Below are 12,834 nucleotides of genomic sequence, written 5' to 3'. Positions count from 1 at the left end.
TAGACCAGGCTGGTCTCGAACTCACAGAGATCCGCCTGCCTCTGCCTCCCGAGTGCTGGGATTAAAGGCGTGCGCCACCAACGCCCGGCTGACAGGAAGTCTTGAAGTCAGAATTCTGTTGTTACTGTTTTTTGAGACGTGATCTCTTCGTTTAGCTCTGACTGGTCTAGAACTTGGAGCAATCATCCTGATTGAGCCACTGGGGTGCTAAGATTAAAAGTGAGCTGGGCTACCATTCACTTTAGTTTTCATCAATTAAAAGTACTTTTTAATGCTAAGAATATACTTCGGTTGGTAGAATGCTTGCCTGTTATACTTATTTCCCAACACTGCATAAACCACACAGTAGTCTCAGCACTTGAGAGGCAGAAGATCAGAAGGTCTTGGTCTGGCTAGCATGACTCAACAGGTAAAGTGACCTGTTTCTAAGCCTGCTAACCTTAGTTCAGCCCCTCGAACCTTTGTTGTGAGAAAGGAACCGATTGCCCTCTGGCACACACACACACATAAAATCTAATAAAAATGCTTTCTAGAGCCAGACTGCTGGCACATGTTTCTAATCTGAGCTCTTAAGAGGAGACAGGAAGATGAGGAGTTAAAGATCATCCTTAGCTAGGAAGAGAGTTCTGGACTAAACGAGATTGTCTAGGGTTTTGTCTGCAAAATACCAAATTTTGTGGGATGTAACTCAAAACATCAATTACTGGAAGATGGACAGCATTAAAGCCACCTGGCTAGGGTATATAACTTTAATCTCAGCACTCGAGAGGCAGAGGAATTCTGAGTTGGAAGGCAACCTTCCAGCTGGTGAGTTCCAGTACAGCAGGTGCTGTGTAGAAAAGACCCTGTCGCCCGGCGGTGGTGGCACACGCCTTTAATCCCAGCACTTGGGAGGCAGAGGCAGGCGGATCTCTGTGAGTTCGAGGCCAGCCTGGTCTACAAGAGCTAGTTACAGGACAGGCACCAAAAGCTACGGAGAAACCCTGTCTCGAAAAATCAAAAAGAAAAAAGAAAAGACTCTGTCTCAGGATACCAAGATAAGGGAGTATTCAGCGTGTTATGATCAAAATGAAGTTCAGTCCCTTCATGACTTCTGACCTAAGCAAGAACCACAAAGACAAGAACCACAAAGAGCATTTCAAAACACCGTTTCACATTCAGAGGAAGGTTATATCTTCCCCTCTTTCCAAAGACCTGAGACAGAAGTACAGCGGTTGATCTGTGCCCATTCAAGAGGATGAAGAAGTTCAGGTTGTCTGAGGACTCTACAAAGGCCAGCAGATTGGCAAAGTCGTCCAAGTGTACAGGAAGAAATGCATCAACTATATTGATTGATTGCAGTGAGAAAAGGCTGTTGACACAAGTGTCCATGTGGGCATCCACCCCAGCAAGGCTATCACCAGCTAAAGCTGGACCATGACTACAAAAAGATCCCGAAAAGTGAAGTCAAGTCTCCACATGTAGGAGAGGAGAAGGGCAAATACAAGGAAGACATGATTGTGACAACGCAGGAGAGAGCCATCAGCCCCTGGGTCGTCCTCTGATAGCCACATGTACACCATGCAATTCAGTCTTGGTTTTATTTTCAGTGCTAAACTATTAAATATTTACAACATTAGTAAACATTAGAATATAACATAAGCTGTCTATGCACCGTATACCAGGTAACATTATAACATACTGCTTCAGGTTAGTACCTTTTCTGCAGAGTGCTGTTCCCTAAGCTAGTGTGTGCCATTCCCGTGTGTAGTCTCTTAGGTTTTTGACAGGAGTTAATATTCTTCCCAACATAACCTTGATAACCTTGGAGAGCCCGTGGGAATGCAGTGTCTGCGTTTTTATGGTAGTAGGTCTGCTCTTGTTTCTGAGTACTGTGGGCTTTTCTTCCACTACAGATGATTTGAAGTTGAAAAGGCCACTTCAACTTCCTAAGTGAAGGACACTTGAGGACAGAACCTTCTTTCCTGGAGAGAAGGAAGTAGTACAGCTGTACAGAGCCTTTGCACCTAGAGAGGTGCTCTCTGTTCTTTGTTCAGTGTGTAACCAACACAGCATAACAGACCTCGAGTACATCACTGTAATGAGAAATGCTAAGCATAAGAATTCCTTAATCCCCTAGGACCTCTTCCTTTTGTTTGTTTGGTATGGTTTTTCAAGACAAGGTTTCTCTGTAACAGCTCTGGCTGTCCTAGGACTTGCTCTGTAGACCAGCCGGCCTCTAAATCACAGAGATCTGCCTGCCTCTGCCTCCTTAGTGCTGAGGTGAATGATGTGTGCCACTTTTTTTTTTTTTTGATGTGCATTGGTGTTCTGCCTGCATGTATGTCTGTGTGAGGATGTCAGATCCCCTGGAACTGGGGTTATAGACAGTTGTGAGCTGCTTTGTAGGTGCTGTGAATTGAACCAGATTCTTTGGAAGATTCGCCAGTGCTCTTAACCACTGAACCACCTCCCCGCAAGACTTCTTAACACTGGCTTGGGGCTCTACTAGAGTCGTGCTGTTTATTTTTTAATTTTTGGGGGGGTTAATCTTACTATGTATCTCTGACTGACCTGGGACTCACAGATCTGCCTGCCTCTGCCTTTGGGATTAAAAGTGTGTACCACTCAGCTCAACTTGATTATTGTATTTTTTAAAAATTCAACAGTTATTTATTGAGCCCAACACACCCAGCTTTATATGTGCTCATGCACTTAAAAAATGAAAAGAAAAGGAGGCTGGAGAGTGGTGGCACATGCCTTTAGCCCCAGTGCTTGGATTTCTTAGAGAGGGATCTCTTGAGTTCGAGGCCAACCTGGAACAGAGTGAGTTCCAGAACAGGCAGGGGTACACAGAATTCTCGCATAAGGAACACTGCCCTCGTCAGGCCAGTCACTTTTCTGGATGAGTAGGGAAGCTACTTGATTTCCTTGCTTGTAAGTCACTCACTTGTAGTTTTCTAGGAGTCCCACGTGCTGTCCCTGTGTTGGGCTCTTGTTTCCAAGGACATGTCTGGGAAGGTCTCCCTTTGTTCTCTCCTTTTGGAGTGTCTGCTGGCAGCTGTCTTTGTAGATCTGGAATAAGACTAGCTTAGTAGGGTTGAATCAGACCCACTTTTCCTTTCTCTGGGACCCTGCCCCTTGATTCCCACTTCTCTCAAAGCAGGCTCCTCCTGGCAGCTCAGCTACCGCAAACTGCTTCACAAGGAGGCACAACTCCTTCCCTGTTGAGCTTGGAAATGTGGGGAGGGGGTATTGCCAAGTTGGACTAAGCTGAGGTGAGTGCTTTAGCAGAGGTCTGTCCCATCCAGACAGTTGAACCTTATGTAAAACTCTAGAATTCCTGAGTCAAGGTCACTGGGGATGATTCGCAGGAAAAGTTTCTGAGTTTTAGAGCCATTCTTAGCAACAGCTCTTAGGAAGACTGCATTGTGGTGACTCAGACTCCGCTCTTTTGTGACTCTGGGATCTGTGTCAGCAGCTGGCTGAGTCTAAAGACTTCATGCTCTCCAGGAGCTCCTGGAGAATTCAGATGCAGTGGTTTGATAAAGCACACTGAGCTGATTTGTGGCTGGCTCCTGCTTTTGGTTAATTTCTTTTTTGTCTTTGAGATAGGTCCATTACTATGTGGCCCTTACTCATTTTAAATTCCTGATTCAAGTAATCTTCCTGCCTCAGCCTGCCAAACTGAAACAGAGGGCATACACTACCACACCTGATTACACCTGCGCTCGTAATCTGAACGGGTGTGGTGGCTCCTCCTGTTAGGCCAGCACTTGGGAAACTGTGTCAGGTAGGAGGGTCTCAAGTTTGAGGCTACGCAGTCATGAAGAGAGTGTCTTTGTAAGGCACTGTCATTAACAGAGTTGTCTTCTTTTACAGAAAAATATTGAAAGACCTTTCTTCTGAAGATACACGGGGAAGAAAAGGAGACGGAGAAAATCCAGGCATTTCTGCTGTTACTTCTATGTCTGTTCCAACTCCCGTCTATCAGACCAGCAGTGGACAGTACAGTATGTATAGGAGTCGTTCCCGTATATATGCAGGCGCAGAGGACAGTACAGTGTGTACTTAAGAGAGCAGGAACATAGTATAATTCAGTGACAATGTCTGAGGACAATTATGGTCCGCAGGTGGCAGGCATTCTGATGACTGTTTCACTTGGTAGTAAATGAATACGTTACATTCTTTACCTTCTATTGTTGTTTGGTTGATTTTGATTTTTTTTTTTTTCTTTTTTGCGGGGTGTTTTTCAAAATGGTTTCTCTGTGTAGTCTTTACTGTTCTGGAACTCCCTCTGTAGGCCAGGCTGCCTTAAACTCAGAGATCTGCCTCTGCCTCCTAAGTGCTGGGATTAAAGGTGTGTGCCACCAAAGACAATGTAATTTTTTTTAACGTTTTAGTTAGTGTGTGTGCATAGGATGTGCGAAAATATCAGATGAACTCAGGTGCTCAGGCAAACAACCTTTACTCACTACGCCATTTCCCTAATCTTTAAAATATAATTTTGTTTGTTTGTTTATTTGTTTGTTTTGGTTCAGTTTGGTTTTTCGAGACAGGGTTTCTTTGTGCAGCTTTGGAACCTGTCCTGGAACTGGCTCTGTAAGACCAGGCTGGTCTCGAACTCACAGAGATCCACCTGCCTCTGCCTCCCAAGTGCTGGGATTAAAGGCATGTGCCACCACTGCCAGCCAAATGTAATATTCTTAATTCTCCATTTTTTTAAAAAATACCCATGCTAGCCTGTTCTGGTCTTAAACTCTTGGTTGTATGTACCTCCTAGGTGCTAGGATTATAGGTGTGTGACCATGCCCACGTTCAGATAAAGCCCTAACATGTTTGTATTTCTTTGCCTTCACCCCCAAGGGGGAAAGTTAGCCATTAGAACAAGCATAGTGATATAACATGCCTTCTTGGCTCAATAGAGTCTGAGAACAGCCTAGACTACATGAGATAAGTATCTTAAAAAAGAAATAGTCGGGCTGGAAAAATGGCTCAGAGGTTAAGGGCGCTGGTGGCTCTTCCAGAGGTCCTGAGTTCAATTCCCAGTAACCACATCATGGCTCACAACCATCTGTAATGAGATCCGGCACCCTCTTCTGTCATGTAGGCATACCCACAGACAGAACACTGTATTATACATAATAAATAAATCTTTAAAAAAAAAAAAAAAGAAATAGTCATTAGCCATTGGATCTCTCATTAATGCCCCAGAAATTTCTTTGACAACATTAGCAATTAACGTGAAATGTCCATAAATTTCAAATTTTATGATTCATTGTGTATTAGCTTGAGACTAAATCTTGGGTAGTATGTCTAAACTTTATAAAGACATTGCTATTCTCAAGAGTGGTCAGTGAGTTTGCCAAGTAGAATTACACTCAAACCTATTTTTTATCTATCCATCCATCCACCCATCTGTGTATGTTGGTTTTTCAAGACAGGGTTTTTCTGTTTAGCCCTGGCTATCCTGGAACTGGACCAGGCTGGCCTCGAATTCAAGAGATCACCTACATCTGCCGGGATTAAAGGCGTGTGTCACCATACCTTGCCTTCAGACTTACTTAAATGTTCCTTTTTTATGCCTTTCTTTGAATTTGTATTATATAGCCTTATAACTATTTTTTTCTCTTTGGTTTAAGTTGCCATTGCCCCAAATGGAGCCTTACAGTTGGCCAGTCCAGGAGCAGATGGAGTTCAGGGACTGCAGACATTAACTATGACAAATTCCAGCAATGCTCAACAAGGTACAATCCTTCAGTATGCACAGACTTCTGATGGACAGCAAATACTCGTCCCCAGCAACCAAGTGGTTGTGCAGAGTAAGTGTGCTTCTTTTCTACAGACATGTCCAGTCCTTTTACAGACATGTCCAGTCCTCTCTGAGGCAGTGATGAGTAACTCACCTCTTTGGCCCTGCAGCTGCATCAGGAGATATGCAGACCTATCAGATCCGTACCACACCGTCTGCTACTTCTCTGCCACAGACTGTGGTGATGACTTCTCCTGTGACCCTTACATCTCAGGCAACAAAGACAGATGACCCCCAGCTGAAAAGGGAAATACGGCTGATGAAAAACAGGTGGGTATAATGAGTTGCGCATAGCTCAGTCACACATCACCTGGTTAGGTGATTAGAAAGGAGGTTTGGCTTGGCTTTATTTTACCATATGCTGGGATATATTGGGTTCACTCCCAGTGCATCAGCGAGCTCATGTGTAAGTCTGTACTAAACAGCCTATCACCAGAGTTCAGGATTATTGTAGCCTTTGAAATCACATTGTTTAGTGACAGGACAGATGGTTCTGTGATTAAGAGCACTGGCTACTCTTCCAGAAAACCCAGATTCAATTCCCAGCACCCACATGTTAACTTAAAACTCCAATTCTAGGGGACCTTAAATCTGATGTAGCCTATTTGGGCATTGCACACATGTGATGTACAGACATACACACAAGCAAAGCACCTATATACATAAAATAAGAATATATTTTACAAATTGAAGAAGCATTGCTAGGCAAAGCTTTTTGAACAGCATCTCCTGTTAGGCACACCCTAGAGGTTCTGGGCACGGTCCCACAACAGGAGCACAGAAGCGCCACAGTAAGCAAGCCTTGCCAGGTACAGCAGTCATGTGTGCTGTACTTGAGCCATCGATTGCACTGAAAAGATAAGATACATATTGTAATCTGCAATGGTCACATCTTGCTAAACAGTACCAGCATCATCAGAGCTTTTATTTACTTATGATGTATACAATGTTCTGTCTGTGTGTATGCCTGTAGGCCAGAAGAGGGCACCAGATCTCATTACAGATGGTTGTGAGCCACCATGTGGTTGCTGGGAATTGAACTCAGGACCTTTGGAAGAGCAGGCAATGCTCTTAACTGCTGAGCCATCTCTCCAGCCCCTCATCTGAGCTTTTTTAAGGTGTAGTGGCGGCGGCAGCCCCCTCCTCCTCCATGGGTTGTTAGTGGCTGCTGTTGATGGTGCTGCTGTTTGCTGAAAGCTAGTGTGGACAGCAGTGAAATTTGCCGCACGGGGTGACATTTCCTTTCTCTAAGTTCTCTGAACCATGTTATGCTGGTGGCAGCATTTTACCCAGAAGCAGGGTATTTTCCAAAATAGAGTTGGTGACCTCAATCTCTTCCTCCATCCTATGTAAAGCTAAATCCATGTAGTATCTATCTTTATGGCTGTTTGATCTGGTCACACCACAAAAACTTGCCTTGTTTGTAATGAGGCTGCTTCATCTTCTGGCTCCCGGACTCCCTGGAGTCCCCCTTTCCATGCAGTTTGGCCGGCCGGCTGGGAGGGCTTGCTCTGGCCTGACTTAGCTTTCACCAGCCCTCTCACTGAGCTGAATCATTTGTAGCTTTTCACTTGAACATTTGAAGGCCACTGTCGGGTTATATAAGAGGATTGACTCCATGCACATCTTGAACACTAGAGAGCTTCGAGGAGAAAGCCATTTGAACAGTCAGAACATATACTACATTTCCCAGAACTCACCATCTTAGGTGAGCAGTTTATGACTCCAGGCCACAGTTAAAATGCTAATATCAAGGGCTGGAGAGATGGCTCTGCGGTTAAGAGACTGCTCTTCTAGAAAGATCCTAAGTTCAGTTCTCAGCAACCACATGACCTGATGTGACAGAACACTGTATACGTAATAAAATTTTTTTTATGGTAACATGAAGATCACAGATGAAGATGATTCAGTAGGTACGGGTTCTAGTCTGGAAGCCTAGTGGCCTGGAGTCAATCCTTGGGACCCACACAAAGATGGAAGGAAAGAGTCAGCTCCATAGTTGTCCTTTGACCCGAATGTGTGTGCGTGTGCATGCACATTCAGGCACTATGGCAATGTGTCCCTTTCCATACACAGTTAAATTTTTTTTAAAGGTATTTTACGTCAACAATCACCATGAAACATTTACGTCCTTCTTAAATATATATATATTTTCCATTGCCTTGTATAGGACTGGCCCGTAGCCAACAATGGCTTTGATTGTGATCTTGCTCCCACTTTCTGAGTACCAGGAAGATCAGATCTCCAGCAAGTAGGGTCTTGTGTAGTGCTGAGGCTCAAGTCCAGGGCTTCGTACATGCCAGATAATTGCTCCACCAATTGAGCCATACCGTCATCCCCTTAAATAGATTTTAGTCATATTACTACATTCACTTTAATATATCGGGCATGAAAACTTGCTTCTTTGAGAAAATGCGTATCTAATGGTACTTACCTACTGTGTTCAAGAGGAGTAAGAAAAGGTGCCAAGAAACTCGGAATGACAACAAAAGATCACAGAGGAGTTGAAAGATTACAGTATGACTGGGCTTTTCAGCCACACACACAATCATAGGATAATGTTTTTAAAGCAATAAAATTAGCATAAAATAATTATGTGGGTACATACAAGTTTAATTGAAAATAAAACATCTCTTTATTAAAAGGTAACGAGGATTGCTATCCTTTACCTGTTTATGTCTCTATGAATGCGTTTGTTAGACAGATAAACAGATGATTGTTTTAGAGGGTTCAAGAGATGACATAAGATACTTTATGTAACTAGAAGAAAACTGAGAAGCTTGTTCCTATATATATGAAAAAATTTAAGCCGGGCATTGGAGGCGCACACCTTTAATCCCAGCACTTGGGAGGCAGAGGCAGGCGGATCTCTGTGAGTTCGAGACCAGCCTGGTCTACAGAGCTAGTTCCAGGACAGGAACCAAAATCACAGAGAAACCCTGTCTCGAAAAACCAAAAATGTAAACCGTGTGTGTGGAGGAGCCACGAATGATAGTACCTACCTCAGCACTTGGAAGACTGGCAGGAAGATTGCACATTCCTGACCAGCCTCAAGTACATAATGAGTCTGTCTCTGAAAATGGGGCAAGGCTGGTGAGTGACCTGTGTCTGACTGCTGCAGTCAAGATGCTGAGACAGGAGGCCAGGCTCCAGAGAGAGAACTTGTCCAGAAAAAGTACTAATTGGGAGCTGACTGGATGACAGAGGAGCAGTTGTCTGGTAGAGAGCTGACCAGGAGGGTGTGGGGCCTTCTAGCACAGTATGTGTGTTTGCCAGGACAGATAGACTTCTATACTCCACATCTGTGTATTGACACCTGGAATCCCAGCAAGGCTGAGGGTGTAGGCATCTAGACCATCCTTGCCTAAAGAAAAAAAAATTGTCTTTTTAAATTGTTCTCTGTGCCTGTAAAAGCCAGAGGTATCTGATAGCCCCCCCACCCCCAGGGAGTTACAGCTGCCCAGCATGGGTGTTGGAACTGAGCAAGTCTTTGGAAGAGCAGCAAGTGAGTCGCCTATCTCCTCCAACTCCATAGATGATATCTTAATTTTTCAAATGGTGCAGCATTGTGAAGAGGAGGGTGAGGCAGGGGGATCACAGATTTGAGGCCAGCTTGGGCTGCACAACAAGACCGTGTCAGGAAATAGTCTGGAAAAGATGACCAGGGAAGATTCCTTAGGTGTATTTTCCACGTGAAGGGGGTGGCGTTTTCCTGATGTGTCAATGCTTGTGTTTAGGGAAGCTGCGCGAGAATGCCGCAGGAAGAAGAAGGAGTACGTGAAATGCCTGGAGAACCGCGTTGCTGTTCTGGAAAACCAAAATAAAACTCTAATAGAAGAGCTGAAAACTTTGAAGGATCTTTATTCTCATAAAAGTGTTTGACTCTTTAAAGAGAAAGTATTTTTATGGACTTGCTTAAAAATTAGATTTCTTTTTAGTGGAGTTTTATAAATTCAAAGGTCAAAGAAGCTACTTTGTATTAGGTTTTTACAATGCAAAGGTGACGGGATGAGTGGAGATGACCGTAACAAAGCTGCTGGTACAACTGGAAGCTCCGGGGGAAATGTACTCAAGGAAACGGACTTTGGCAATTTAATTTTAAATAACAGTCCAACCAAAAGTGGCAGATGCATTGATAAAGCAATCAGTTCCAAGTTATTATTTCTGTTTCCTAAGTTTGCCTTTTTGTGTGTGAGTGTGTGATTCCTACCAATAAATTCTAAATGACAAATGTAAAAGAAACCATAATACGTTACTAAGTATGTAAATTATGTGGTCTGATTGCTACTTGTCACAGTGTCGGGTGTGTTAAATGAGTTTTGACAGTTGGTTTTGTTGGACTTGAGGGTTTTTGAGGTGTTCTAACAGGCGCAGGGCACACTATCTGAGTGTGGTGATTTGTAACATTTTTATAAGAATGGAGAACTGTCTTGAAAATTTGACATTTTTAAATAGCTTGTTTTTTGCTTCCGGTAAGGGCAATTTTTCACAAGGATATAATAATTATTTTGATTCTCTAATCCTGTATGCAGTTGAAGAGCATTACTCTTTGTGCTTTAACAGAATGAAGTGTTTACAGAAGCCCTTAAAATATTTTAAATAACCTAAAGATGCACGCCAAAGCTTTCCGAAGGTTTGTAATCATCTTACCGTAGGTTTGTCAGGTTCTAAAATAGTTATTGAGGCAATTCTACGTTGACCTATTTTGTAATGTAGCCAATGGTACCTTTATAAGAGAGTGACTGCCGATATATTTTTATAGTGAATCTTTATAAATTCTAATGTTGAGTTTTTAATGATTATTTTAAATGTTTATATAGTTTTAGTAAAAAAATTTGTATCTCAAATTATCATTTTTATATTATGAGAAGAGTAAAGTTTTCAATTGGCTGATATTTGAATTGTACTTTTTCTATGAAGTTTATCTAAAGTTGAAGCTGTGGTCAGGACACCAGTGTTTAACCTCTGTATTCTAATCTGTATACACTTTGAAACTGTTGTGTTCCTATATGGTATGTTTCATATTGTCTATGGAATTAAAAAAAACATTTGATAAGATTAAGTTTGCGGAATACAAAATACAGTGTTCAAAATAACAAGCGCCAAGCCCGCTGCCAGCCACTGTGCATGGCACTCGTGTGGTGGACTTGTAGCCTAAGGTCCCAGTAGCTCTGCAGTCTGGTCTAGGGGTGCTTTGATTCCGTCAGAACCAGCTATGATAAGCTCAGGAAAGCTGTCTGCGGGTATATTAACCGACCACCACTTCCTGTTGATCCTCCAAAGGGATTGTTCATTAGTAGAACTTGGCCACAAAGGCTATTTATTCCTTACTTTTTTAGCTTTCTTCAACCTAAAGAACATGGGGTTTGTCAGGGTGGTCTAGCAGGGAGTAGTATTTAGTTGGCAGGTTACACATGTGCTAGTGGAAATAATCGCTGTCTGCAGCTCCAGCTAAGACCTGTCAGATTCTTTTAGACTGACAAGCGTCCCAGCCCAGCAAGTCATTCTGTGATGACTTTAAAGCAGAGTGAAGACTGGGTTTTCCTTTGTTCGTTGGAGTACTAGAGGTGCAGCATGATTTAGAATTGGCCATCAGTAGTGATGACGGCAGTATGCATGCATTCCCAGGAAAAGATGTGCCTAAGCTCCATCTGGAAAAGGCTTGATGGATAAAGAATGCCTTGTTAGTCAAGAGGGCACAGTCTTCAAAAGCATATCCAATCTAATCAGTAATATTGATTTGTTTGGTTTTGTTTTCTCAAAACAGGATTTCTCTGTGTAGACCAGACTTGACCAGACAGAGGTCCCCCTGCCTCTACCTCCCAAGTGCTGGGATTAAAGGTGTGCATCATCACATCAAATCAGTAATACTGGTACAGATTTCTTTGTTTTGGGTTTTTTTTGTTTTTGTTTTGTTTTTCGAGACAGAGTTTCTCTGTGGTTTTAATTCCTGTCCTAGAACTAGCTCTTGTAGACCAGGCTGGTCTCGAACTCACAGAGATCCTCCTGCCTGAGTGCTGCACCACCACCTCCCGGCTTGTTACAGATTCTTGTCTTTTTCACTATAAGTCACAGGGAAAGGCCATTCTAGATTGCCCCTGTCCCCAGATCTTAGGGACTGGTATAGGAGAGGTTTAGGGCACATTATCCACTGTACCTTTTCTCATTCTTAGAGGTAGACTGCCCTTTGACTAGTATAGTTTGTTGTAGTCATAATTATTAGAAATTAAATCTTTCCTGCCATTTCATGATTGAGGTCCTTTTTCTCCAAGTTGTTGGCATTTTATGTAATCATTTGCTGTCTTCAACTTAGCTGGTGCCATATAGAACATACACCAAATATAACATGTAGCAACCTAAACAAGTCAGGGTGACTACATACATGTGTTCTCAAGAGTATTCCTTGTAGATGTATAGCACTCGACTAGTGAGGTCATGATATGCTTTTTATATACAGTGGGCAGAAGAGACCAGGAAAGTCCCCTTTCCACCCCTGTGGAACTCAAGCCCTTGAGGTTGTTGTTTGCTAGGTCATATCAGTGTAAGTGGCTGGAATTCAGATTTCTAAACCCGATGAGGTGCACACCTGTAATCTCAGCAGAAACCACGGGGCTGGAGCAGAAGGATCAAGAACACCTTTAACCCCAGTACTGGGGGTTGGGGGAAGGCAGAGGCAAGGTGATCTCTGGGAGTTTAAGGCCACCCCAGTCTACAGGGTAAATTCTGGGGCAGAGAAACCCTGCCTTTGGAGGGAGGGAGTTTGGGGCAGCCTGTTTGAGGCAATGTCTCAAACAGATCAGTTTTACTTCCCACTCAGTAAACCCATGAACTCAATCAGTGTCAAAGGAGAAAACTAACTCCAAAAGTTGTCCAGTAACCACCTGGGCGATATGGCATTCACCTGTATCCACATATCTTATACACAGGTAGTAATACATTTATTAAAAAAAAAAATAGCAATCTGGGAACACTGTCTTGTAGCTCCATCATGAAGGTGCCTCATATGTAATATTTGATGATCTGAGTTCAAGCAGGCACAGAAA

At 43.0% G+C, this 12,834-nt stretch overlaps 1 protein-coding gene across 2 annotated transcripts in view; it reads left to right on the top strand.

Annotated features, from left to right (window-relative positions):
• Positions 1-10,849, top strand: part of Atf1 (activating transcription factor 1) — a 35,696-nt gene extending 24,847 nt beyond the window's left edge. For both annotated transcript variants that reach the window (XM_005353892.3, XM_026782706.1), the window contains exons 4-7: positions 3,862-3,992; positions 5,622-5,801; positions 5,902-6,061; positions 9,529-10,849. In XM_005353892.3, coding sequence (XP_005353949.1) covers positions 3,862-3,992; positions 5,622-5,801; positions 5,902-6,061; positions 9,529-9,673 — 616 coding nt within the window. In that variant the 3' untranslated portion in view covers positions 9,674-10,849. The remainder of the gene's footprint in view (positions 1-3,861; positions 3,993-5,621; positions 5,802-5,901; positions 6,062-9,528) is intronic.
• Positions 10,850-12,834: the final 1,985 nt, after the last annotated feature.

This window comes from Microtus ochrogaster, chromosome 15 (genome assembly GCF_000317375.1).
Source record: "Microtus ochrogaster isolate Prairie Vole_2 chromosome 15, MicOch1.0, whole genome shotgun sequence".
Taxonomy (NCBI): Eukaryota; Metazoa; Chordata; class Mammalia; order Rodentia; family Cricetidae; genus Microtus; species Microtus ochrogaster.
This window is presented reverse-complemented; position numbering and strand designations above follow the sequence as displayed.